This window comes from Phodopus roborovskii, unplaced genomic scaffold (assembly GCF_943737965.1).
Source record: "Phodopus roborovskii unplaced genomic scaffold, PHOROB, whole genome shotgun sequence".
Taxonomy (NCBI): domain Eukaryota; kingdom Metazoa; phylum Chordata; class Mammalia; order Rodentia; family Cricetidae; genus Phodopus; species Phodopus roborovskii.
Genome location: NW_026126646.1, coordinates 7,161,061 through 7,188,022, shown reverse-complemented (window position 1 = coordinate 7,188,022; position 26,962 = coordinate 7,161,061). Strand labels below are relative to the sequence as shown.

Genomic DNA, 26,962 nt, shown 5'->3' with positions numbered 1-26,962 from the left:
GGACTGCTCGTCATTGACTCATTCACGCTTGGCTGTAAGAGCCAGGCTTGCAGACGTTCATTGCAGCCACAGACCTGCCTGACTCCAGCTTCGATAAAGCTTGGGGTCACAAGAGGGGCGGTCGGTCGGGCTAAGGACGCGGAGGCCACGTCTTCTTTCAACCAGCAGTCCCACGCCGGTTACCCCGCCTTTGACTGCCCTGGCCAAGTCCGGAAGAAGTCGGCTCGGGGAACCCGGGCATCTCCATCTCCATCAGATGTTCCCTTCCTCTTCTGCTCTCTGGGTCTGGACTCAGCAAGAGTTCCGACTGAGGGTCCTGTGTCTCTCTGATCTTCTGTAGCCTCAATGGCTGGAGCGTCTCCATAAACGCCCATAACAACGGATACAGATCTCCGAATGGCCCCAGGCCCACAACAAGAGCACCATTGCTGGAAGAAGAGGGAGTTCCCTAGGACGAAGGCACACCCACCCCGAAAACTTCGTTCCTATTTGCTTGGTCCGGGAGCTCCATCCAGTTCCGCCTCCTTGGACAGCTGGGCAAATTGCACCACCAACGCTAATTGCGTCTCTGTCCCGGCGGCCAATCCGATGGCTGGGAGCGCCTTGACCCTCGTAAGTTTCCGTCTTCCAGAAGGAAGAGGTGTGTGTTGCGCCTGCGCAGTTAGTCGGCCCGCGGCGCGTGGTGACTGCCAGTATCCCAGCGAGTCACACCTGAGTCCGGACCACCGAGGGCGCGCTGCGCTTGTGGACCATGTCGTGGCTCTTTGGCATCAAGGGCCCCAAGGGCGAAGGCGCAGGGCCTCCGCTGCCCTTGCCGCCCGCGCAGCCTGGGGCGGAGGGTGGAGGCGACCGTGGTGCGGGAGACCGGCAATCACCCAAGGACAAATGGAGCAACTTTGACCCGACAGGCCTGGAGCGTGCGGCCAAAGCGGCGCGCGAGTTGGAGCACTCGCGTGAGTGCGCGGGCTGGGCATGGCGGGCCGAGGCCCAGGGAGTTGGGAGGTTGCTCTCAGAGACGCCAGTTTGCTTTTGCGAGTTTAGTCCTCTTGGCGTCTTAGCAACAAGAGTGTGCAGTTGGCTGTCTGCAGCCCTGCTTTTTCAGGTGACCTGAACGGCTCGGATAGTCATTTGGCCATAGCCACCCTGCGTTTTAGGAAACCCAGGTCCCGCCACCCTCTTGCACGCACTTGCAGCTGTCAACGCAGCAGAAGAGGCCGTTCTATTAGAGAGGCTCCTAAAAGGAGCGCAGGTTGCGTTTGCCAATGCTGGCCTTAGTTACAGCTGGGCTCTCTTGCTGACTCCACGTGGTGCAGGCCAAAAGGCATGGCCAGATCAGATGATCCGTTTTGTAGTGGTTGATTGTAGTCAACCACTTAATAAGGGAAGCGTTTTTGAAAGGCATTGGGTTTCAGCAAAAGGATAGTAGAGTTTGCATGTGTTATTGGATAATAGTACTCCGCTGTGAGGGGAAGGTATCTGTAAAAGTTGATCCTCTCGGAGCCACACATGTTCTGTCTCCTTCGATGTTGACAGTTTGTTCCAAGATGTAATGAAAGGCTTCTTGTTTTGTGTTTTTAAACTGCAGCCCTGGCAGGGACTCATGTAGACCAGGCTGGTAGAGAAATCACAGAGATCCACCTGCCGCTGCCTCCGGATTTTGTGCCCCCACCACCTGGCTAGTTGAAATCTTTTTAAGAGCCTGAAATAGGGGTTGGAGGTATGGTTCAATGATTAAGAGCACTTGTTGCTCTTGCAGTGAACCTGCATTCAATTCTTGAGCACTCATATGGCAGCTCACAACCTTCAGTAACCCTGGTTTCCCTTCAGGGTGTCCAAGGACCTCTTCTGGCTTCTGAGGGAACCAGTCATGTACGTGGTGCACATACATACCTTCAGGCAAGCACTCAAACACATAAAAAGGAACAAAACACCCAAAACCCTGAAGTGCAAGAGGTGTTGAATAAATACTGATTGAAGGAATGATGTTGTTCTTGACTTTGTGTTTACGCATGGGTTCTGTTTTTCAGAGGATACTGTAGGGAAGCCATACTTTAAATAGGTACAATATGCAGAGCCTCTCAGAGAGGGTCTGGCACTTAGTGAATCAATTCTCTGTTCTTGTCTTAATCTGGGAGTGTGGTTCATGCATTTAATTACAACTTGAGAGGCAGGCAGAATTCTGAGATTGAGTCTGGTCTGGTCTACACTGTTCCAGGCCAACCAGGGTACACAGTGAGATCGAGAGGCAGACAGAATTCTGAGATTGAGTCTGGTCTGGTCTACACTGTTCCAGGCCAACCAGGGTACACAGTGAGATCCTGTCAAGTCTTGGGCAGTGGTTTCTGAGGCCTGCGGACTCATATACCCATAGATTTGGTACCAGGATCACCTGTCTCTTTTGGCCCAGCAGAGCTAATAATGTGTAAATGATCTATAATGTTTGCTAGGTAATCTCAGTGGCTGGTTTTCAAGGCATTTCCAGTGTTAGCAGACTTGACAGATGACCCAGTGTCCTGTTACGGGGTTGTATAGGGGACACTTTTCTTGGTGACTCCTGGGTCGAGGGGTCATTCTTTAGTAACACCTAGAATTTCAGAATTCAGTCTTGGCAATTAGTCCCACAGCTATAGCCTGTTACAGACTGGGGTGCAGTTCCAGCCCTTTGCTACATCCCGACTACTCTTGCATATAAATTGCTCTCCAGGTGCCTGCACTGGCAGCCCTGAAGCTCTTGCCCAGAACATTCTCCCTCTGGGTCCAGTGCCCTGACCTCTGCTTTAACAGAGCTCTGTTTTCTGGGCCAGCAATGTCTCCTTTGGGTTCTACATGTCCCAGGACTAAACGGTTTACCCCGTTCTGTCTCATTTCACATGAAAACAGAGAAGTTAGCTGAGCTTGCCAAAGTCATAGGAAGAATAAACAGGAGTGGGATTTGGTCCCGGACTTGCTGGACTATGACACTCCCATTCCTGTCTTACTATGTTGAGATGGGGGCCCCAGAGAGTATTGCTATTCCCTCTCAGAGTGTCCGGGGTTTCTGTGGTCTGCTCAACTCTTGGCTTCAAAGCTTACTACTTGAATTAGAGTAGGGCTTGCTGCTTGCTGTCTGTCTTCAGGTGTGAGTTCTTTTGTCCTCCGTCCTGGTTACTGAGAGTCTAGAAGGAGAGTCTTCAGGTGTGAGTTCTTTTGTCCTCCGTCCTGGTTACTGAGAGTCTAGAAGGAGGTTGTCTTGGATGATCCTTCCCAAGCTTGGATACTGCTACCCATTGGTGGAGTTCATGCCAAACCATGTGCTCTGTGTAAATTGATCACAAATGCCAAGACGTTGGCCGTGGCCATCTAACCCTGTGAAACGTTCTTACCATGATACCTCCTGTCTTAGCCGTTTTCCCTCTGGATACTCACACCGCTCACATGTTAAGCTCTGGTTAGCAACATTGAAGCTTGGTTAGTGACAGTGCTTGTTGAGCTCAAAAATAACATGCAGAGGCTGCATCTGACTTTGGAAACTTCAAGTGTATGAGAAAAGTCATGGGGATGGGATGTAGGGGTTAAGTGTAGGGGATAACCTGGTGATCTTCACTCCCACAGTTTCTGTGGTAGAAAGTTTTTACAATGAGGTATTGGTAAGGGGAAATTATCATGGAAAATTTGGAGACCTCTTTAGAGTGTACTAGAAGTAAAGTTTTTCCCATAAGTATCCACAAACATCAATGCCACCTGACACACACACAGAAGGCATTTATAACCTAGGTGCCTTGTCTGGCATCTAACCCTTACTCATCCTTGCATGCCTGTATATTTTCTAACATCATTAACGGGTACAGCTGTGGACACCAATCAGAGCTCTGCTTCCCTAATTGGAAAATGCCAGTCACGTCACTGTTCCACAACCCCACCCTGGATGAGTATGGTGGTCTTTCTGATGGAGTTCTTGGCAGTGTGATGATCCCCTGGGCGTTGGGATCAGGGGCTCTTACCAACTCTTATGAGCTGTCTCCTCCCCTCCACTCCCCTGCCCACAAAGTTTCATGTATACCAGCCTCAAAGCACAGTGCAGCTGAGGATGACTCTGGGCTCCTGCTCCTCTGGCATCCACCTTCAGAGTACTAGGATGATAGGCATGCACACTACACCTGGTTTTATGTGGCGCTAAGGATCCAACCTGGGACTTTCTGCATGCTGGGCAAACTCTAAGCTGCATGCACAAACTCACCAGGTTCTCTGTTAGAGATGGAGCAGCAGCTTTGAAAGGAGAGGACATTGTAGGAATCTGGAATGGGTAGGCAAGTGATGTAGGCCGAGTAGGGGGCAGCCATGGTTCAAGATTGAGTGTTGTTTCTCAGAAAGCCCCTTGGCATGAGTGAGAGGTTCTGTTTGGGGCCACACAGATATGTCTGTTGTCAGTGTACTAATACCCTCTCTCTGACCCTCCTATACTCTACAGGCCATGCCAAGGAGGCGCTGAACCTTGCGCAGATGCAGGAGCAGACACTACAGCTGGAACAACAGTCTAAACTCAAGGTGAACTGTGGGCTGGTGCCATGAGGGTGTAAGAGAACCATTTCACAGATGAGAGACCTATGGGAGTGTCCTCCATTCTTTGAAGGACAGGATGCTGAGTATATGGCTATGATTCTGTAGTAAAGGTACCTGAGAGGTAAGCTGTAGGTGAGGAATGTCTGGAGTTTTTGAAGGTAGGGAATCTTTCTTGAAATTCTTTTGTTTTATGTTTTTGATGTTAGTTTTGACACAGGTGTTTTGTTTGTTTGCTTCCTTCAGTTTTTTTTTTTTTTTTTTTTTTTTTTTTTTAAAGACAGGGTTTCTCTGTGTATCCATGGCTGTCCTGGTCTCATTCCGTAGGCCAGGTTGACCATGAACTCAAGAGATCCTCTTGCCTCTGCCTCCCGAGTCCTGGGATTAAAGGCATGTGCTACCACTGCCTGACTAAGATAGCATTTTTCTGTGTATACCAAACTGACTTCAAACTCTCAGCAATCCTTCTGTCTCAGCCTCTTAAGTGCCATAACACCTGATTTTTATTTTATTTCCTGCACTCAGAAGGACCCTTGAGGCTGGGTGTGGTGCACCCTTTAATCCTAGCACTTGGGAGGTATAAAAGCAGGTGGCTAACTGAGTTCCAAGTCAGCCTGGGATACACAGAAATCCTGTCTTGAAAGACAAGCAACAAAAACCTAAAAGGAAAACCCTGGATGTCAGAGTTTTTAGTGAGCATGGAGCCAGGCTCCGTACGTAGTCCTTGTCTGTTATACAGTACAGTTGTAATGTGAGCTCTCAGGGTAAAGGAGTAAGAAACATCCTGATCTCTGGGCCTGGTCTTGTCCATTTGCCCAGTGTTGTGAACCCACTTAGGGGGGTATATTGTTCAGACTGTTTTTAAAAGTACCTCTGTCTTACCCCAGCCTGTTGCATAGGCCAGTTGGCATGGCCTTTGATGCTGCCATTTTGTAGTTTACAGCACCATGGAATGGGCTGTAGACGGTGTGAGTCTCACATGGTACTCCTGTGTTCTGCAGGAATATGAAGCCGCTGTAGAGCAACTCAAGAGCGAACAGATCCGTGTGCAAGCTGAGGAAAGACGGAAAACCCTAAGCGAAGAGACCCGGCAGCACCAGGCAGTAAGTGCACGGGGCAGCCACTTCCGCCAGGAGGTGTGGGGTAACAGGAGTGGGGGTGGTACATTGAGGTGCCACTCAGGATCTTTTAGTTACTGACCAGCTGTGGTTGATAGTTGTTGTATTAGGAGCTGGACCACTATGGTAAAAATAAAGACAGTAACCCAAAACCCATAGCCTCCTTGGTACAAAGCCGTCCTGCACCTGCATGTTTGTGGAAGGTGGCAACCCACCTATAGCTTTCCTCAGCAGCCACTCCAGGGTAGGACCAGATCATGTTTTCTGATCTTTCTAGTGGCTTCTCCAGCCAAGGTGTGTCTTTACTTCTTTCCCTAGAGGGCCCAGTACCAGGATAAGCTAGCTCGACAACGCTACGAGGACCAGCTGAAGCAGCAGGTAAGAAAGGCATGGCTCAGAGAGATAACGAGTGGTCGGTCCAATAACACAGGAGATGATGCAGCTGAGTTCATGGTCAAGAATGCAAGTGTTGCTGATCCTGGGTGAATTTTCTCAGACATACTTATGGGCCTGTGTGCACAATGGACGTCCCCAGACACGTACCTAAATTCAGACATCCTATACACTTAGACATGTGTACAGACATGTCCAAGTACATACCCAAGCCCGTGCATATAATTTCTTATGATGCTTCCACAACAGAGGTGGGTCTTGAGGGTTCTTGCTAAATACACATCGGTCTAACTAGAAAGCTCAGTGAACAGTGGACAGGGTCCCTGGGTAATCCAAAACTTGGTTAGGCCTCCTTTGACCCATGCTGGCTCCTTGCTACAGAGACTCATCAGCTTCAGGCTAATGTTCATGTTTTGTTTGCTGAGGCATTATAGCTGTTAATCTCAGTAGGCAAAGATTAGACATCTATAAGAACCATAGAGCACAGATGTAAACCCTGGGAGTCTTGGAACCATACTAGTGAAGCTGCTATAAAGGCTGCTTGTGCCCCAGCAGGTGGGGCAGCTCTGAAGCCAGGCCCTTAATGTGTGCATGTCCTGGGCCAACATCACATGTGCCTGTATTGGAGCGTACCAACTAGAGCCCCAAGAAAGTTGGGACTCCTCAGGTGGACAGAAGCATTCCTGACTCAGAGCAGCTGCAACCTGTTGGCTTGGTTTTGGTTGTCTTTCTGATTTTCAAAAGCTTTTTACCTTTCCTGTGACTTTCTCAGCAACTTCTGAATGAAGAGAATTTAAGGAAACAAGAGGAATCTGTGCAGAAGCAGGAGGCCATTCGTCGAGGTAGGGGGGTGGGTCACTAAGATTGGGTGGCTTGTTTGGGTCTCTTAGTCCTTAAGAAATGTCTGCACAGAGGTCCACTGCGATCTTAAGTAAGAACTGTGTTTACAGCATTTGCTTTGACACCACACACATCTGGATACCTTGGTTTCAAAGAGCTAATCCTCAGCAGAAGTTTCATCTGTAGCCTGTAGTTCTGAGACTAGTTAATTTGGATAGGAAAGTTGCATGGCCTTAGCTCCTGTGGTAGAACATCATTTGTCCTTGGGCCCACAAGTTTACATGTGTCCCAGCAGGAAGAACATTTCCAGGAGTCTGTCAGGAAGGGCAATTTGTTGCTTCATTGTGCAGTGACAGTGGCTTATTGCTTGGTGTTTTGTTCTTATTGCTGACAAATAGGTACACATTATTGCATCTCATGATTTTTCTGGTATTTTGGTTGTCAGATGTCAGTATAAGTAGGTTTTTCTTGTGATTATCAATGTTTTTGTTTATTTTTATAATACATCATCCTAAGGGTGGTCCGGGCTATTGCACCTGACAGAAGGGTGTGCTCTGCCGAACGGGTTGTTCACTATAACACTGTTGTTCCTGGTCCATGCAATATCTAGGTTTGTGTTTGCATGTCAGCAATGTGGGCAGAGGCAGGCACATTATGGGCTGAAGACCACTGTCTTTGCCTTTTCCTGGGGCAGCCACTGTGGAGCGAGAGATGGAGCTACGGCATAAGAATGAGATGTTGCGGGTAGAAGCTGAGGCCCGAGCCCGGGCCAAGGCTGATAGAGAGAATGCAGACATCATCCGGGAACAGATTCGCCTCAAGGCTGCTGAACACCGTCAGACCATCTTGGAGTCTATCAGGTAAGGATGCAGCCAGGGCCCAGTGCCTGCTGTCCATCTGTCTTCTGGTCCCCAGTTTAAGCTGCTAAGTTACTGGTCATTGAATGTCCCCTCACCTCTTCATCCTGAAGCTCTGGGCCAACTCTAAACACCCCACCTTGGTAGACTTTCCTGTAAGACTGATCTGAAGAGCCTTAAAGGGTTCCATTCATTTTTCATTTCTTTCCTTTGACCTTCTGTAGCCAGGTATCTCTTCTAGAAAGTCAATGTGACCTTTCCCCCATGCAGGACAGCTGGCACCTTGTTTGGCGAAGGATTCCGTGCCTTTGTGACAGACTGGGACAAAGTAACAGCCACGGTGTGTACTACCATACGTCCCTATGGGTGAACCTAGTGGGCAGCTCTGGGGCACACTCTCTGGGGACTTCCCTGTGAGTGTCTTACCTGTTACCTGCTGGCTATGAGGACACCGGGTGTTTTGCAGAGAAACCTAGCACAGATCAGGCACATGAGCTGCAACAACTGTCTTTAAGAACTATAGTGAGGCCTGGTCTAAAGTGAGTTCCAGGACAGACTCCAAAGCTACAGAGAAACCCTGTCTCAAAATAGAACAACCAAACAAAAAAGAACTATAGTGAGATGTGATAGAGTGTTTTGGGTTTAAGGCATTTCAGATGATTCAGTCTTGCCTTTAATCCATTTTATGTTGTGCTAGCAAGGACTAACTTACAAGCAAGGAAGTTTATCTGGTGTTGGAAAGTCTGAATAGGGCCATCTAAAGACTTCTACTAGGCCCTGTTCTGAAGAGGTTTGCAAAATCTGCAGCATTGCATGAGATCAAGTACTCAACATGTAAACTTTTGAGGGACAAGCCACATCTAGTCATGGTAGTGGCAGCCTACCTTGAGGCTTCAAATTTCTAATCCAGGCACAAATGCAGGAAGGGGTCAGAGCTCTCTTTCCAGTGTCCTTGGAAGATGGTAATAGTAAGATTTTTTTTTTTTTTTTTTTTTTTTTTTTTTTTTTTTTTTTTTTTTTTTTTTCGAGACAGGGTTTCTCTGTGTAGCTTTGGAGGCTGTCCTGGAATTTGCTCTGTAGACTAGGCTGGCCTCGAACTCACAGAGATCCGCCTGCCTCTGCCTCTCAAGAGCTGGGATTAAAGGTGTGTGCCACCAATGCCTGGGTTTTTTTAAATGGTAATTATTTTTATCTGTTTTTTTTTTTTTTTTTTTTTTTTTTTGGAGACTGGGTCTCTCTATTATGTAGCTCTGATTTATGTAGGACTGGCTGTCCTGGAACTTGCTATGTAGACCAGCTAGTCCCCAAACTCACAAATCCACCTGCCTTTATCTGTTTGTCACCATGCCCAACTACCTGGCATTTTTGGTAGTGTATTCCCAGCCAGCTCCATAATTGTGAGGCAGGAGGTGTTCTGTGACGTAGGAGAAGCATTGAGGCATCTTAGACTTCAGGCCACTGTGGATGTTGTGCTAAGTGCAGAGGGTGATCCCTTAGAGGGGAATGCTGAAGGTACCTTATTTTTATTGTTCAGGATGCTGAGGATGGAACCTCAGGTCTTAGGAATGCTAGGCAGGAACTCGCCAGTAAAGCATCCATCCTGGATGATGCCCCCGCTCTGTGCAGATGCTTGGTGTGCTAATACATTACCATTTAAAAGCAATTTGTGGCTTATAGTTAGCCTTTTTTTCCAATAATGAAATTTAACTTTGTCAGTGGTAAGAAAGTAGTGGAAGGCAGGAAAGGCTTAGTGAGTTTCCAGCCCTGTTTAGCCACATTCCACATTCTTACAACCTCTGCTTCTGAGGGCTCAAGTTATAAGGCACGAAGAGAGATGCTCTGATGGGGAGTGCCAGAGGTATGCACTCGCTGTCACCTGAAGTATGCAAGTGAGCGTTGGTTGACTGCAGTATGGGGTTAGGGATCCAACCAGGGTCCATTGCAGACATTAAACTACCACATGGCCTTAGCTGTTCGTGGGGTACAGGATGAACTGTGGAGCAGGGGTTCATCATAGATTACCGCTTTTCTCTCTCAGGTGGCTGGACTGACACTACTGGCTGTTGGAGTCTATTCTGCCAAAAATGCTACTACTGTTGCTGGTCGGTATATTGAGGCCCGCTTGGGGAAGCCATCCCTGGTGAGGGAAACCTCCCGCATCTCGGTGCTGGAGGCACTGAGGCATCCCATCCAGGTATGGCCAAAGTAAGGTTTCAGGTTTCCACGTCCTTGCCAGGCTTCTTCCCATATCACAAACAACTGGTGCACGTTTTCTCTGTCCTTCCTCTTTTACTCAAACAACAGTTTCTGCCATCTCTCATGCTGGTATGGGTGTTTTTGTCATGATTATGCTATACCAATGGGGCCTGTTGAATCAGTATTATCTAATTATGTAACTGCTCCCTGAGTAAGTTTAAGCTCTTCATGACCTGAGCTCAGGGTCTGTCCTGGCATAGAAGATGAGAGAGTAGCATGGTGTCTAGCACCTTCCTTGGGCTGAGCTACTCTTGGCTCTCTCTGACAGACCTGTTCTCTGTGATGGTTATACCTGGGTCTCTTCAGCTACTCAGGAAAGTGGTTGGGAAGATAAAAACGTATAGAAAGAGCTGATAAATACCCAGGCTGGTTCTCCAGCTTTGGTACTAGTCTTGGGCTCTGTGGGGCAGTACTTCATGGTGGCTCCGTGTCCTGCCAACCGTGACGGTTTCCCCTACAGGTCAGCAAGCGCCTGGTCAGCCGACCCCAGGATGCGCTGGAGGGTGTCATCCTCAGTGTAAGTCACTGTGGCAGCTGTGGTTTGGGAAGCCCTGTGGGCCCCAGGGAAGGGACAGCAAAGCTTAACTACTATGTTTATGTGAGCCTTGTGCTTGTGGCTTTGGGGTCCTGTATTCAGATACTCCCTAGGCCAGTCCAGTATCCACAATGACTAGGCTGTACTAGAACACCTACAGTCCTTCCATTCCCTAAGGCTGTCTGTAAGCTGGGAGACCAGGTTCCCCAACCTCACCTTGCTCTGGCAGCCTAGCCTGGAGGCCCGGGTCCGAGATATTGCAATCGCAACAAGAAATACCAAGAAGAACAAAAGCCTGTATAGAAACGTCCTGATGTATGGGCCACCAGGGACTGGCAAGACACTGTTTGCCAAGGTAAAAATGCCTGGCTGTGAAGGTGGGACTGGGTGCTGCTGGACATCTCACCCTGGGGCAGTTTTTGTCACTGACCCTCAGGACATTGTGGTGCATTCAGAGGCCACCTCAGCTCTGATGGTGGGGGACCGTCCATGCTGGGCAGGGTTGGCTAGTACAGCCGTGGGCTTGGGAGTCTGGGAGGGAACATCTGCTCTGTTTCCCCACCCCTCCTTGCCCAGAAACTCGCACTGCATTCAGGCATGGACTACGCCATCATGACAGGCGGGGACGTGGCCCCCATGGGGCGGGAGGGTGTGACCGCCATGCACAAGGTCTTCGACTGGGCAAGCACCAGCCGACGAGGGTGAGCATACAACCCCCACATACACAGGTCCCCACTCCTAGGGGCCCAGCAGGTACCCAGCACGGGCCCTGCTGTCTCCCCACTATCTTGTCTTTGATATTCTGTGGAAGTCCATGGGCAGCCTCTAGATTCTGAAGATACCTAGGGGTGGGTGCTGAAGGATCCATTAGAAAAAAATATCATGCCGAGGGTGGACGTATAGTCACGAGGCTTCTAATACAAGGATACTGCCAGATAAAATTACTGCCATGAGTAAATGGCTAGCTCAAATAGAGAGGGGAATAGAGCTAGGCCTCCTTGACTGTGTTGACCCCTCCAAACGTTGGCTGAGGATAATATGTCAACTCAAGCAGCATTGCATAGCTGGTTATAAGTGTCCCTGGCATTGCCACTGTGTCTTCTTAAGTCCTTTCCTTTGGTCTTTGCCGTTTTACCTTGGATAACCACTTCTTCCTAATGCTGAACACATGCGACTCAGCCCTTATTCCGGCCTAGAGTGGAGGCCTTGAACGAGACCTGTGGGTAGGAGGAGCATTCTTTTGCCCAGCATATACCATTAGAGCTGCAGTTGGGTTCTCACTATTGGGGTTCTTAAAGCTGATTTCTATTTTTCCTGAGTCAGGATGTTAAGAGTCCCTGACAGGGCAAGGCCTGTGCTCTGTGGGGCATCTTCTCCCAGGGGTTTGCCCTATACCTCCTGTTGCTTCTGGGAGCTTCCAGGCATTGGCATGTAGGCCCCAAGCATCCCCTTGCCTAACTACCCTCTGGTTCACAGCCTCCTGCTCTTTGTGGATGAAGCAGATGCCTTCCTCAGGAAGCGAGCAACTGTGAGTGTTTTGGAACCCTGACTATCTGTGGGGGTTGGTCAGAGCTGGGTGTGCTAAGCAGTTTAGCAGGGGACCAGCCTAGAGCTTGCTGTGTCCCAGAGCACAGAAGGGCTAAATCTTCATGCTGTGCTAGCTGAGACTGCTGCTCAGTTGGCTCCTTCTCAGTTTGAAGAACCGGGCATTGAACCACAGTCCTGAAGATGCTAAACACCAGGAATCCAAGTTCTGGCTGTCAAATTAGGCTTGTATTTCTAACCCCTGCCTGCCTGCCTTGCCCTCCCAACAGTGTCTCCTGTGGACACTTTTCCTTGGCTATGTACAAAACTGCTCCTCAGGCTAGAGACTGATACTGAAACTCTCTCTCTGTAGGAAAAGATAAGTGAAGACCTCAGGGCTACTCTGAATGCATTCCTACATAGGACAGGACAACATAGTAGTAAGTAAGTGTATTCCTGCCCCTAGCTCCCTGTGCAGAGCACTTCTGGGCATCGTTATCTTTGGTCCCCACAAGGTGTCCGCAGAATGGAGTTGTGGTCCTTATCTGGACTACTGGGACTGGATAGCATCTAGAGCTTGAAAGACGCCCCAGTTTGGACTGTTTCCCAGAAGCCACTGGCTAGGATGGGTGCCTATGGTCAGACAGGCTCCTAACCCTGTCCTTAGCTAGCTCATCCACCAGGGTAGGACCCAGTCAGTCTTCTAGGAGCTGGTGGCCATCTTATCAGTCACAGATATCCCCTAACTTGCTGTGGCTATGGCCTGGCCCAGGGCCATTGCGGGCAACAACAGAACCTTAGGATACTAGGCCACCTCAATCATAGGTTGTACACATAGGCTTGTGGGCCTGGGTCTTCCTGTGGTTTCCTAAGTTAAAAAGCCGCCAGGGGCTAGAGGTACATCTCAGTGGCTGAACACTTGCCAAAACAAAACAAAAACCTGAACAGGAAGGGGAGAAGGAACAAGAGAGCGCTAAATTACATCCATCTATGAAGTTTACGCAAGGATGCTTAAAAGACCCTTCTGCCCCTGAGTGACCTGGGATTGGACAAGCCCTCAGCATGCACTTTGTGGCTGCAGGTTCATGCTGGTCCTGGCCAGTAACCAGCCTGAGCAGTTTGACTGGGCCATCAATGACCGCATTGACGAGATGGTCTGCTTTGCCCTGCCTCAGCGGGAGGAGCGTGAGCGCCTGGTGAGAATGTATTTTGACAAGTATGTCCTTAAGCCGGCCACAGAAGGAAAGCAGTAAGTGTCCAGCCCCGTGGGTTCCCCTTTGTGACCTGGAACCTATCTGGGCACTTCATTTTCCTGGGGTCTAGGCCATCTGTGTAAGGTCACATTCTGTACATGTGTCCTGTCAAAGGTGGTTCTGTCTGGGGACTCAACCCTTCCTCTCACTGCTCTTTACCTGGGGACAGCTGCAAGCCTGTCTCTACAGCTTACCTTCATGAGCTGATTTTAAGTGCCCGGGTCCCTGACCCCTGGGTGTGGATAGAATCTTTTTAAGTTTGCTAAGTCTCTCTCTTTCTCTTTCTTTTTTGGGGGGGGTGGGGTGGGGGTTTGAGACAGGGTTTCTCTGTGGCTTTGGAGGCTGTCCTGGAACTAGCTCTATAGACCAGGCTGGACTCGAACTCACAGAAATGCGCCTGCCTCTGCCTTCTGAGTGCTGGAATTAAAGGTGTACGCCACCACCGCCCAGCCTCTCTTTTTTAAAATAATTTATTTTTTATTTCATTTACATTGGTATATTGTTTGTGTGTATGTCTGTGTTAGGGTGTCAGATCTTGGAGTTACAGACAGGTGTGAGCTGCCAACTGGGTGCTGGGAATTGAACCTGGGTCCTCTGGAAGAACAGCCAGTGCTCTTAACCACTGAGCCATCTCTCCAGCCCCTGCTGGGTCTCTTTTACCAGGTTTGGAAGCAGCCAGTTACCATCCTCAGCTGTTGACTGAGTGACACAGTTTTCTTCTGCTTACCACCCTGTCACTCCTCCTGGGAGCTGCTGTGCAGCCATGTTGGGGGCAGGGGGAACTGCTGGATGCTTCTCCAGTGAGGAAGCTTCAGTGTTTATGCAGCCCTCACCTTGTCTAGTGCGCTTCCCATGCCTCCTGTCAGCAGAGGCCGCTCTGCTTTCCGCTGTCTCCTGGGCCCCAGGCTCCATGGCACCCAGGGTTCACGTCCTGACCTGACCTGAATCCCTCCTGCTGCCTGTTGCCTTTCCCTGGAGAAAACATGGGTTGACCCTGCTGTTGCCTATGGGCCCATCCCCCATGCAGATTGGCCAGGTCCCCTGCCTCCTGCCAGCCTCATGACCCCAGCCTCAGCTCAGACAACCTGTATTCATGTTTAATGTATGATTTCTGTGGCTTTTGGTCAGATGTTACTACTGGGAACTCTGATCGCAGGCAGGGCTCTATACTAACTGTTATTTTCTTACCTGGAGATCTACCTGCTCTTTTAGCATTTCGTCATTGGCTGAGCATTTCATTACTTCTGCTACTTGGGTGCTGAATATGTAGTTGTAGGCTGGGTCTAGTGAGTAGGAGTGAAGGCAGATTGGGAGAGTATGGCTCCATCTGGACAACCATGCCTAGCTCCAACCTGACCCTCTCCTGTAGGTCAGGAAGGAACGCTGAATTTACCTCATCCAACTTGCGCTGTGCAAAAAAAAGCCCACCTATGTTACCCAGATCAGGTGGAAGCATCTGAGAGTGTGGTATTAGGCAGCCTTGCTCCCATCTCCCCAACCCCCTTTGTGTAGAGCCATGGCCACCCAGGCCCACTCGGGAACTTTTCCTCCAGACGCTTGAAGGTGGCCCAGTTTGACTACGGAAAGAAATGCTCAGAGGTGGCACAGCTGACGGAGGGGATGTCAGGCCGGGAGATTGCTCAGCTTGCTGTGGCATGGCAGGTGAGTTAAGATCCTGGAACTAAACCTACTCTGAAACTTTTTCCCAGTCTCATCACAGGGGGTTTTATGTTGAAGGATAGGAATGTGGCCCTTGGTTCTACTAAGACTACCTCAGGGACTGATAAGTCACTCAGGGATGATGGGGTGATACTGTCACTGGCTCAGCATGTCCAGGCCCTAATGTGGGGCACTGCTGAGTCCTAGGGAAGTCAGGGTCCTAGAGTAGATGTGCAAGGGTCTCTAGGCAAGTATAGAGAGCTGCTTCTTTGGCTTGTCTGTTAAGACAGTTGTAGTTGAGCCGTGAGTTCTTGCTCTCTATCAACAGATGTGTGCTTCATGTATAGGTATTCTTGGGTATCTGGCTGTTTTGTTTTGTTTCCAGTTTTTTGTTTTTTGTTTTTAAACGGGTTCCCTGTGTGCTCTGGCTGTACTGGAACTTGCTTTTGAACTCAGAGATCCATTTGCCTGTTTCTGCCTCCTGAGTGCTGGGATTATAGGCATTTGTCACCATTGCCTGGCACAGCTATCTAGCTTTATAGGACAAGTTCATGATGAAGTTTAATAAAGGAGCAGGAACACTCCTTCCAAGGCTAGGCAAGGATGTTGGCTGAAGGTACATAGACCACAATGGCCTACTGTCATGCCTGAAAACCTTGTTTTTTCCCTTGAAGCTGCCTATCAACAGCTCCATGGTCCTGCAGCAGGGAACACCCACAGCAGGGCCAGGGCAGTTTAGGAGCTTCAGCCTCAGGTGTTGTCAGGAAAGGTCATGTTGATGGAATAATGCAGGGTGCTGTGACCACCTCACACTTCAGCATGTACTTGTAGCCAACTGTGTATACCAAGTGACAGCCTAGCTACTTAAACTTCTCAGTGCCTATCTGGGTGTGCATAGGACAGTCCTGCTTAGGTTTGGACTTTGTAGCCTAGGTACTCTAGGGATAGTTTTAGTTTAAACATGCTAGCTTAGCTGCTGTAGCATACTGAAGTCTGCACCCTTCTGTGGCTAGTGAGTGACTCTGGTCTGTCCTCACTTAGGGTCTGTTTTCACACCGATGACCGAGAACAGGGAGGTTAGCACAGTACAGGTGGACTGATTAAAAAACAAGAAATTGTCTTCCCACAGTCTGGAGGCTGAAGTACAAAGGTCAATGTCAGCACAGTCAGATCTTGAAGAGGGTTGTTTCCTGGTTATTAGAGGGCAAGGTCTTGCTGGGTCTTCATGTAACAAACAGCATGAGCTTTTTGTGTTTCGTGCTAGACCGAGGAACTAGGGACCCTTTCTGTGCCCTCATTTTAGTGATGTTGCTTCCTCTGAAGGGTGATCTTTAATACATTTCCAATGTGGATGTCAGACCTTTAGCATCTGACTTCCAACTTCCAACAAAACAGCTTACCTCTCTCACTTAATGTATTATCAGAGTGAGTAGCAACGGTCCAGATAGACCTTGGAAGAGAGCTGGGGATGCCCCCTGAGGTTCCTGTCTGGATAGTTGGCCAGAGTGGCCAAGACAGGTCTTTCTAGGCTGTTCTCTGGAGGAATGGGAGCTATAGAAGAACTACCCAAGGTGCTGCACACAGCACACACAGACCTGGATGCTGTTGTCTATTTTTCCCTATCCCCATGGGACTTCTGGGCAATTGCACGTTGCAAAGATCCTTCCTTGCTCTACAGCCTCTACCCTCCCTGCGTGCCAGGATAACACGTTCTTACCCTTGCATCACACATGGTTTGTTTTATTTTTTTATGTGTGTGTTTTTTATTTCATATACATCTGCATACCATGTGAAAGTCTGGTTCCTGCAGAAGTCAGGAAAGGGTATCAGAGCCCTAGAACTGGAGTTACAAATGAGGTTGTGGGTCACCATGTGAGTGCTGGGACTTGACCCTGGGTTCTTCGGCAGAGCATCCAGTGCTTTTAACCCTGCCCTCTCCTTCAGTCTTGAAGTTGTGGGGTTTTCTTTCTTGAATTGTAGGAGCTCCTCACCTTACATAATGTGGATATTACCCTTTTATCAGATAACTGATTTTATGTTTTCTTCCATTTGGGTTTTTTTTTTTTTTTTTTTTTTTTAATTCTGTTGGTAATATTCTTTTTTTTTTTTTTTGGTTGTTGGCCTGGAACTTGCCGTGTAGACCAGATTGGCTGCAAATTCATAGAGAAGCATCTGCCTCTGTCTTAGTGTACAAAACTTTGAAATTTTGGTGGAGTCTGATTATGTATTTTTTTTTCCCGTTTTGTTGTCTATAATGTCATGTTTAAGAGACCATTACCAAGTGGAAAATACGATAGCACACACTTTGGAAGCTAAGACGGGAGGCTTGAAGTTCACGGTCAGCCTGGGGAAAACAGTGAGATCCTATCTTAAAATTTAAAGATGAAATGAAAGCTGGGGGGTGTGGCTCAGGGGTAGCGTGTGCCTTGTATCTTCAGTCCTGGGCACAATTCCCAGGGTCATGAAAAGCTAGAAGACCGAAGTGGTCTGTCTTGTGCAGGTGAGGGAGTCCTCTTTTCTGTTTTAACATGGTTTCACTCTGAAGTCCGGACTGGTCTTGAATGCTCTTACAATTTTCCTGCCTCAGGCTCCCAGATATTGAGATTACAGTATGAGCCATCAGCTTGGGCTTAGGCTTTTCTGTTTTGTTTATGTGTGACAGGTTTTAGTATGTGACTGGGCTGGCCGACAGCTCTCAGTCAATACTTCTGCCTCGGGTCCTAGAACTTTGCAGGCCTGCCCATCAGGATTGCTGGTCTATTAGTTCCAATGCTGTCCTGTCTGGCTTTGATGTCAGCGTGGTGGTGATAGCATAGAGGCTGCTGGGAAGTGTCCCCTTCCTTCCTTTCCCTGTCAATGTCCAGGGGAAGGAGGATCAAGACTAATTCTTGAAATGCTCTAATGTTTATTTTTATTTTATGTGCATGTGCGAGTTCCTGCATGTGTATGTGTGTGTTCTACATGCATGCCTGGTGCCTATGAAGGCTAGAAGAGGCTGGGAATGGTGGCACACACCTTTAATTCCAGCAGAGGCAGAAGCAGGCAGCTAGTCTGCAGCTAGCCTAGTCTATATAGCACATGACAAACCAGCCAGATTTTATGAGAGAACCTGGGGTTACAGGTGGCTGTGAGCCGCCGCCCAGTGTGGATGCTGGGACTGACCCTAGGTCTTCTGGAGCAGTAAGTGTGTTTAACTGCTGAGCCCCTATTTACTTATTTTTGAGCTGGTTCTTGCTGCATTGCTCAGCCTGGCCTTGAATGTCATAGTCGAGCAGCCCTGCCTTAGCTTCACGAATAGCTGGGACTACAGGTACACCACTACACCCAGTTAACTTAAACACTTGAGTAGTTTTAAATTTACAGAGAAGTTACACGACAGAGCAGAGCAGAGGCACCCATGCCGTCCTCTCTAGAAGGTTGTGAATGTTGGCTGCTTCTCAGCAGGGTTTACCTCCACCTTGGCTTGGTTGTAGCCCATGGTCCAGCCCAGAATACCTACAGCATGAGCCACAATGTCTATTCCGGTGTGCTTCACCCAACCTCAGTTATTAGACTGGCTAGTCGCTGAGCCCATGTAGATCTACCTCTCCTCTGCTGGCCCCTGCAAGGTGTAGCCACTTAAAGAGGGCTGCCACCCTGCCCATCCAACCAGGACTCCAGTGCAGCTACCTACCTTGCTTTTGGGCTTGGATGAGCTCAAGCTGGGAGAAAGTATCCATGGCTCCCAACCACGTCTCAAAGTTGGTGGTCTGGCTCTAGGGTCAAATCTTCCTCCCAGTGAATCATAACTGCTTAGTGGACCTTGATACATCTGTTCCTGGTGGTCCCACTTATCCAGAGGGGACAGAATGCCATTATGTTATGGGCATCTCCTCACAGGTGACTGAGTCTTGGCAGAACTCTTACATATGACTGTGCATTCCTGTTCCTTTAGGGTATGTCCTAGTGCCCAAGGAGGAAAACCTGGAGTGTTTCCTTCATTGCATTCAGGCGTCCCAGCTCCCAGTTCCCCTCTGTGCGATGTCCATGAGGACCCCTTTGCCTCGTTTTCAGGCAATATCCTGATGTCTTTTGGAGCATGCTCTGCTTCAAGCAGAAAACCAGCAAGTATGGTCTTAACCACTGTGAGCCCTGGTCCTTTTATAGTGTCTAAAGTGTGCAGCTTGACCAGTGGAAGGGAACATGCTCACCCAGTGTGAATAGACAGGAAGAAGGGCAGCCTAGCCAGTGTCACTTGGCTCTAATTAGAGAAACACCACATGAACATCTTCCACCCTGAGGGTAGGGACCGGGCAGCAGCAGGAGGCCTGTAAAGTGTACAGCTGTATAACCTGGCCTGAGTAGTTGCTGTCTGGCCTGATGTCTGCCTGAGATGGAGCCATAATCACTTAGGGCTTATGAGGGTTCTAAATTTGTGCCCTGTTCAGAGGGAGTTACCTGGGTGTGCATGGAGGGGAATCAGCTCTGTTCAGGCTTTCTATTCTGGAAAGTCATTTAAAAACTCATCTGAAGCAGTACTGGGCCGAGTCCACTAATAAGCACAGGTGTGTCCACTGTGCTAGTGCCCAAGGCCTCTGGGTCCAGATTGAGGGCCTCCGGCTTCCCTGTGCAAGCAGCCAGCCTCTCCTCCTGTGCTCTCTTTCCTACCAGGCCATGGCATATGCCTCTGAGGATGGGGTCCTCACGGAGGCCATGATGGACGCCCGTGTCCAGGATGCTGTTCAGCAGCACCAGCAGAAGATGCAGTGGCTTAAGGTAGAGAGACCCAGTCTTGAAGCCAGCAAGCCACCGTGTCCTTGACTCCTCAGCTGCTGAGCTGGACCTGGACATCTTGTACACCTGACTGGAGACAGCCAGCCTCTGTGACCACACTCTCCTCTTCCTATCCTGAATGTCCCTGCCCAGCTGCGGGATGCTGGTGGTGTCAGCTTCTCTGCCTCCCACACCTCCTAGTCTCTCTGTATGAGTGCTGGCAGAGGCGTACTGCCTTCCTGCACCCCAGTACACTGGAGAGACTTGTCTACAAGCCCAGGTCAGAGGATGGAGGAAGCAGAGTGCTGTACCACAGGCCCAAGGCTATGGCTGTGCCAGGGAGACTGGGACCTGCTGGGACCAGACCACAGGCAGGAAGGGCCTCTGCTTCCTGGACACTCCTCCTGCATACATCTGTGCCAAGAATTGGCCCAGTCCTTACTTGGTAGAGTGGATCTGGTGCTAGACAGCCCCTGGCGGTGGCATCCAGGGTTCAGAGGTGCCACCTTCCCCTTGACTGGACCTTTTAATTGCAGAATCTAATAAAACTGACTGATTTGCAGGTCTTGTCTCTTGGCTGAGGTGGGAGTCTTGATGAAGGAGCCCTCAGTATTCCCAGGGATCAGAGATGATGGAAGAAGCAGAGGCTGGAGCTTTCTGGAGAATTTACTGGCCAGGCAGGGTGGGCTTCACAGTGAGGGCTGGGACACCTGGGGCCACCACACCTTTATTGCTGCTGGGGGCCCGCCCTTCTAGTCCCACCCTCCAGTCCTCCAGTCGCACACGCCCCATGCACATGCTCCCGTGTGCAGATGGGCGCAGGCCCTGACACATCCCTCCCCTCCAGACGGACGGATGGACGACAGGTGCACAGGAAACAGTGGCTTTCAATGAGATGTGGCCTTAGGCTAGCATGACCCAGGCCATGCCCATCCCCATTGTGAACCCACCACCCCTGGCCCCATCACCTCTAAAAGCCTGCCTTTGTGTCTTGCTCACTGTGGAAACCAGGTTGCTGTCCCTGAAGCCCAGTGGCCATCCCAACCCCAGCCCCCACCCGACCCCCTTTATAAAAAGAAGAGACAGCACCTTCCACTGGATTTGCCTGCTGGCCACAGCCCAGCTGGCCACAGCCCAGCGTACCCTGGGCCTGAGGCCGCAGTCCCGTCTCGCCAGCTGAGCATCCACGAGGTCCCTTTACATGTGCACAGCAGCCCCGAGTCCTGTGCACTCACAGGTGCCGTGGGCTGGGGTGGCCGTTGTGGTAGAGCTTCTGCTTCACGTGCACCATGTTCCCTGTGGGCTCCTCGAAGGGCCTGTGCGGCCGCCGGCCCAGCTCCCGCAGGCTGCACAGCTTGGGCAGCCAGGTCCACGAGCCATCTGCAGGGGGACAGGGCAGTCAGGTGGCCGGGCTGGGTCAGAAGTGGTGCCCGCAGCAGCGCGAGGCACTCACCATAGCGCCGACCAGCCCTCCAGGCGCGCACAGCACAGTGCAGGACACCATCCATCCACACCAGGAACCAGCTGATGCAGAAGCCCAGAAGCAGCCCCAGCATAAGGTCGATCTCCTGCTTGGTCACATTGTCTGTCACAAAGTAGTTCTCAGATGCGTCCACCACCGACTGGTCCCCGTCGTATGGGATCACGTAGTGGATGTGGTGCCTGGGGGCGGCAGGGTGGGCTGGCACCTCTCCTGCCAACCCTGGCCCAGCCTTCCCCAGGTCCGTGCTGGGCTGGTTAGGGGACCCAAAGTGGACGGCTTGACTCCTATGGGCCACCCTGGGAAGTTCTCTGAAGCGATCCCTGTGTGCTGGGTTGGGAGGGGAAACAGCAGCCCCAGGCACCGATAAAGTCGCCTGGCAGAACTGCAGGGACAGGTGGAGACTGTAGCCCTGGAGATAAGGAGTGAGGTTCAAGGAGAGCAGGAACGGCAGGATGGATGCTCCACCCAATACGCCATCCTTCCAAAAGTCTTGTAGCGGGCAGGGTTCAAGTCACCTACTGGCCCTGAGGTTCTGCCAAGGTCCTAGTACAGCCAACTGACCCAGGCCCACCAGACGTGGCCTGCAGCCTCCACACCCTGCTCTGGGGAGTCCACCCACAGAGATATCATTTGTTCTTGTTCTCCCGGTACAACGCCTGCCTTGGTCCTCCGGCGTCTATATCTACCTCCTGCTCATTTTGGGGAGTCTTCCCTCTCCTCACTCATACCCAGCACAGACCCACCACATGTCTTTTATTCCACTTACTGGTCTTCCAATGGGCCCTTTTCAGCTATCCCGGTCCATGCCGGATGGGTTTTAGGGTCTCTTTGTGCCTTGGCCACACTGTGCCTCTTTCCTCCCTGTCCTAGGCTCCCCGGAACTGTCCATTGCTTTCTTGCCCTAGATCACCTCAGCATGCACTGAAGTTCCACATGGTTCCCACTGGCTGCCGATCCCTTCAGAAATGTCCTTCTGCTGTTCTAGGTGTAGTGTCCACCTCCACAAAGCCAGCAGTCCGGACGTCAGGATCTACTGGTTTGGGTACCGAGAGTGTTTTAGCATCTTTTACCTTCCTGATGGTATAAGGTCTGCCTGGGCTTCTGCTATGAGGCTGCCTTTCCTGCCCCCCCCCCCCACTTTCCAGAGCCACTAGTGGGTGGGCCTTTTTTCCACTGCCCACCATGTCTGCCAGGAGCTCCAGCTGCCTTTGCGTCTCCACGTGGGATCTACAGATACTTCAGAAGCATGCTGAAAATAGATTCTGGCTTCCTAAACCTGCACCTCTTCTTCCTTTCAGCGAGAGGCTGGAACCTGTGTCTGCCTATAGTAGACCCTCAGCTTTTCCCCGATAAAAACCTCTTCCTCCCTTCTGCCCATTTGCTGATGTCCCTGGTCCCAATTAGGCCCACATGGATATTTCCTCACAGTGGGGCTGGAATCTTTAAACCAGAGCCCAGATGAGCAGGGAGAGGGAGAGGCAGGAAGAGAGATTTGACAGTCCTCAAATCCTCTGATCTTAAGGAACCCCAGGGGCTAACTCTGTGATGTGTAGTTTAGCCAATCCCAGCAGGCAAAGCCTAGGCTGCCAGCCCTTAGTTACTCGAGCTAGCATGACTGACACCTAGCAGCCACCCCTCATCTGCTCATGTACAGCTACTGTCTATCATCAGGATGGATGGATGGATGGATGGGTGGATGGATGGATGGGTGGATGGATAGATGGATGGATGGATGCTATTAATCCTGGCACAGAAAGTATGGCTGCATCAGGCTCTGGGGGGAGGCAGTACTTCTAGACCATCAGGGACTGTTAGGCTCTGGTGGGACTGGGTCAGCCTGGGTCCCCAAATTCTTCCTCTGGACTGTCCCCAACATAAAGCTGTTCCAGGAAATGAAGCACACAGAAGCTCCGGAGGCAAGAAGGAGCCTAGGTAGCCTACAAGTAGGCCAAGGTGAGGTCCCAACCAGCCTGAGGCCAAAAGAACTCAGGGGTTAAGAGTTATGACCTGTGCCTTTACAGTTAACTTAGGTATCTACAACTCCTCCCCTGACCTGACTCCTCCTAACCCCACACCAAGCCCCTGAAGGTAAGGGCTTAGGTCCTCCGAATGAAAGCAGGATGTACTGTGTACAAATGAATGTTTGTGATATGTACATACATGTGTCCTACCTTCATGACACATGCTGCCATGTGTCCACTTGAGGTCAATGTCTGGTATACACGTTGTCCGCATGCACAGGACATGGCGTGTATACTGTGGACACGGGCCCCACAAGCCCCACACCCATGCACTGTGCACACTTTGGGTATGAGCATGGTGTGTCACACATAGATGCACATTCACTCAGCTTTGAATCAGCCACCCTCTCTGGGATGCTGTAATGTGCACAGATCTGTGTGTACACACAAATGTTGCCTGCTGACGTGCTTTGTTCAGAACATTAGCTTACATACATGTTCTCTGTCTAAAATTCTTCAAATAGCCATGTACAAGGCAGACACATGTGTACACTTATTCTGCAAAGTATGTACACATAGGCAAACTGTTGACACCACATGTGTACATGGTATGTGCACAGATACCCCATTTGCAAACTAATCCGCTGTCACTGCATCCACGCTGCAACGTTCTGACATTTCCCCTGAGCACACTGAACTGTATATTGTTTTATATACATGTACTTCACATACACATATATGTAATCAATATACAAAAGTGCTTTGTACAACGAATTTACATACCCTGTATGTAGAGTTGTGTACAAAGCACATACATGTAGACACTCTTGCGCACACAGGCCTTTCTTCAGGTTCCAATCTACAGGTGTCTGTTTACATGAGTCCACAAGTACTCTGGATGCTACACGAGATGCACATATAGAACCTGTATAAACAGACTCTAAGAACACACACTCTGTGCTCAGGTAAAACATTTAGTGTGCTGTCATGGACAATGCTGAACCAACCCCATTACAACAGGCCCCATATGTAGTGTCCATTCCCAATGTTCATGGGCCCAGTGACTAGATTCTGTCTTGGGAAGGCTTCAGACCTCACCTACAGACTTGGCCTGCGAACGTGTCTGAGCCCTATGATGTACCAGATAGATAGATGGTGTGCACCAAGATAGAGCATAGGGCTCTCTGGGAATGTGGCCACACAGCAAAATTTCCTACCATGCCCAACGCACGTGAGGGCACATACATCCCTTTTCTACTTGCTGTAATGCCCATGATTTGCAACACACTTGCCTGTACCCATACCCATATATGCACTTAGGAGGCATGCAACTGTCCTGACCTGCTGTACCCCGTATGTGTATGCAGACCTCTGGAACAGAAGCACAGGATGCGGTAAAGAACTGAGGTTCTGTGATTCTAGTCCACTTCTTTCCTAGTTGTGTAACCTTGGGCAAGTCTATCCTCTGAAGCCTCTCTCCACTTCCTCCTAGGCTGTCCAGCAGGGACGGTTATCGCATGAGGGCATCTCTGGAATGAGTGCATGCGGATGTGCGAGCGCGCTGTGTACGCACATGTATATGCACAGACAGTACACACATGCGCGGCTCATGAGAAGATGTTTATTTCATACATGGACATACAAACATGCAAGCCAGAAGACTTCATCACTACACATGCACAGAAGGGGAGGTCCCTAAAGAGTGTGGTGGGTCTCGCTGTGACCTTGAACAAACCTCAGCCTACTTCAGCTCCTCCTCTGCACAGTGATCAGTTGTGGCAGGTAGGCCCTTTCTATGTCGACCTCCTGCACTTGCCTGCCATGGACACAGTACAGGCCCAGGAGGAAGACTTGGGCCATAGGCAAGACTACTGTCCCAGGCTTAACCAGCTTCCTGGCTTCCACTGTGGGCACTACTCAGGGCTGCTGCTCTCAGGCCTCCAGGCCCGGAACCAGGAGGCTCCATGGCCCATAATGCCACCACCAGGCAGCCTCTTCTCTACAGGAACTGGAGGAAGGGGTTCCTAACGGACTCAGTTATGCTTCCTTTCCCAGGGAGGCAGCGGGCTGATCTGGGGTTCCCGTTGGCAACCCCTCCCCCAGCACCTGGCGGGCAGAAGCGGCCCCCACCATTCAGCTAGGCTTTGAGGCCCAGCCTGCTCCCGGCTCACCGGCCGGCCGAGTAGGGCCCGCTGCACAAGTGTGATCACGCGTGTAGTGCCTAGAGCCGGGGCGCACTCACCGGCCACAGTTGCAGTGGCAGACGCGGTCCTCGCCCCGCAGGTGCGGGAGGATGTAGTTATGGAATCGGTCCAGCAGCGCGTTCATGTCCATCAAGCACGCGATGGCCTGGAAGAGCCCATGACCGGTCAGGGCGAGGAGTGGGCCGGGCCGAAGGGGATGCCGAGTGGGAGCATTGGGCGGCCGGGGTGGGCGGGTGGGTGGGGAAGCGCAGGGCAGCCGGGGCACGGGCCGCGCAAGGTAGCAGCGAGGGTAGCGCAGGGCAAGCCGCGGAGGGCAGCGCAGGCCGCGCGGGCCGGTAAACAAGGAAGCGAGGTGGGGTAGGCGCGCGCGCGGGCGGCAGGAGCAGGGGGCGCGCGCGGGAAGCCCCTCCGCTCACCATCACGATCGACGCCCCCAGAATCATGAAGATCATGGTGTTCGCACTCATGGACATCGGGCGGGGCCGGGCCGGGCCGGAGCGCCGCCCCCCGGCCCCGGTGCCCCTCCCGGCCCCGGCCCGATGCTGAGCCCGCGCCGCCTCCGCAGAGGTCAGTGCTCGCGCGCAGGGCCGCCGCGGGCCCCGGGGGCAGGCGCGGTCACAGGAAGCAGAGGTGTGGGGGCTGTCGTGGGGTCGCTCGCCCGCCGCCCGCCGCCGGCCGCGCTCTGCTCCGCCCTCCGGTGCTCCCTGCGCCCGGCTCCCTGCGGTCGGCTCGGCGGCCCCCTCCCTCCTCCCCTTTCCCTCCTCCAGGTTTCTCCCTCCCTCCTTTTCTTCCTCACTATCTCCTCCCTCCTCCTTCTGCCTCCGCCTTTGGGGAGGGACTTCGCCGCCCCGCGCCAGCATCCAGGGTCGAGGCTCTCCACTCCTCTCCCTGTGACGCAGGCCGAGACCCCTCCCCTCCGGTCTCGGCTCCACATTCTGCCCCATCTCATCAGTCTAGGCTCTGATCTCCTTGCCCCGTGCCACGCTGGACTCTTTTTTTGGCCTGGACCGGGTGGTCGTTTCTGCTCTACTTTTCCAAGTGAGGACCCTCCTCCTGAGTCCCCTGGTTCCTGAGAGGGGCAGGAAGGTCAGCACCCAGCCTCCTCCTGCAAGAAAATGCCATCGGGGGAGGGGCCTACAAGGTCAGAGGAGCCAGGGACTATGACTACGTGACTAGAGGTAGGAGGGCTAGAGATGCGGAGTGGACCAAACAAGGATGGCGTGGAGCATCCTGGCAGAGGTAGGGAAGACTCGTAGGCTTCTGGGAAGGAAGGGGTGCTGGACCATAGCCTGAAGCTAGCAGCACTGTGTCTGTGGTCCTGTTGTGGCTGCCTCTGATACTGGGAACCAAGATGAGTTCCAAGCCTTTGCTTGTCCTGTCCACAGAGCTGACAACGTTAAGAACCAATCCTGTCCTGTATGACAAACGCGTAAGAGAACAGCTGACCTGCAACCCCAAATACACACTTGCACTGTGTCTAAAGGTTCCAACTGGAGAGGATCAGTTATGTCAGATCACATAGGGCCTGGGTTGTAAGACACCAGGATACTGGCCCTCGCTCGCAAAGGGTAGTCTGAGGTATGTGGCAGGG

At 51.1% G+C, this 26,962-nt stretch overlaps 2 protein-coding genes across 3 annotated transcripts; one reads left to right on the top strand and one right to left on the bottom strand.

Annotated features, from left to right (window-relative positions):
- Window positions 1-681: 681 nt before the first annotated feature.
- LOC127213447 (ATPase family AAA domain-containing protein 3) lies at window positions 682-20,285 on the top strand. 2 transcript variants are annotated; one of them, XR_007833632.1, is made up of 16 exons: window positions 682-953; window positions 4,448-4,524; window positions 5,538-5,639; window positions 5,973-6,032; window positions 6,820-6,889; window positions 7,582-7,747; window positions 8,015-8,084; window positions 9,783-9,938; window positions 10,461-10,517; window positions 10,765-10,890; window positions 11,112-11,236; window positions 12,012-12,063; window positions 12,433-12,503; window positions 13,141-13,255; window positions 14,866-14,974; window positions 19,622-19,751. XR_007833632.1 is itself a non-coding variant. In XM_051173854.1 (16 exons), exons 1-16 carry the CDS (start codon window positions 752-754, stop codon window positions 19,769-19,771), a joined length of 1,761 nt encoding a protein of 586 aa, XP_051029811.1. In that variant the 5' UTR covers window positions 682-751; the 3' UTR covers window positions 19,772-20,285. The 2 variants fall into 2 exon arrangements, 1 of the variants encoding a protein (XP_051029811.1); XM_051173854.1 differs by having other exon boundaries at window positions 13,141-13,308; window positions 19,622-20,285.
- An 86-nt stretch (window positions 20,286-20,371) lies between these two features.
- Window positions 20,372-26,528, bottom strand: Tmem240 (transmembrane protein 240). The gene is made up of 4 exons (XM_051173921.1): window positions 25,788-26,528; window positions 25,410-25,516; window positions 21,177-21,385; window positions 20,372-21,103 (listed from the first exon to the last, which is right to left on the bottom strand). The coding sequence occupies exons 1-4, from the start codon at window positions 26,313-26,315 to the stop codon at window positions 20,955-20,957; spliced, it is 993 nt and encodes a 330-aa protein (XP_051029878.1). The 5' UTR covers window positions 26,316-26,528; the 3' UTR covers window positions 20,372-20,954.
- Window positions 26,529-26,962: the final 434 nt, after the last annotated feature.

What these genes read in the sequence shown, in the direction of transcription:
- LOC127213447 (XM_051173854.1), top strand. Translation starts at nt 752, where the DNA reads ATGTCGTGGCTCTTTGGCATCAAGGGCCCCAAGGGCGAAGGCGCAGGG. An exon ending in GCGCGAGTTGGAGCACTCGC is followed by an intron (nt 954 to 4,447) that starts GTGAGTGCGCGG and finishes TATACTCTACAG; the next exon opens with GCCATGCCAAGGAGGCGCTG. An exon ending in CCGGCCACAGAAGGAAAGCA is followed by an intron (nt 13,309 to 14,865) that starts GTAAGTGTCCAG and finishes CTTTTCCTCCAG; the next exon opens with ACGCTTGAAGGTGGCCCAGT.
- Tmem240 (XM_051173921.1), bottom strand. Translation starts at nt 26,315, where the DNA reads ATGGGGCAGAATGTGGAGCCGAGACCGGAGGGGAGGGGTCTCGGCCTG. An exon ending in TGGGGGCGTCGATCGTGATG is followed by an intron (nt 25,517 to 25,787) that starts GTGAGCGGAGGG and finishes GGGCTCTTCCAG; the next exon opens with GCCATCGCGTGCTTGATGGA. An exon ending in GAGGGCTGGTCGGCGCTATG is followed by an intron (nt 21,104 to 21,176) that starts GTGAGTGCCTCG and finishes GTCCCCCTGCAG; the next exon opens with ATGGCTCGTGGACCTGGCTG.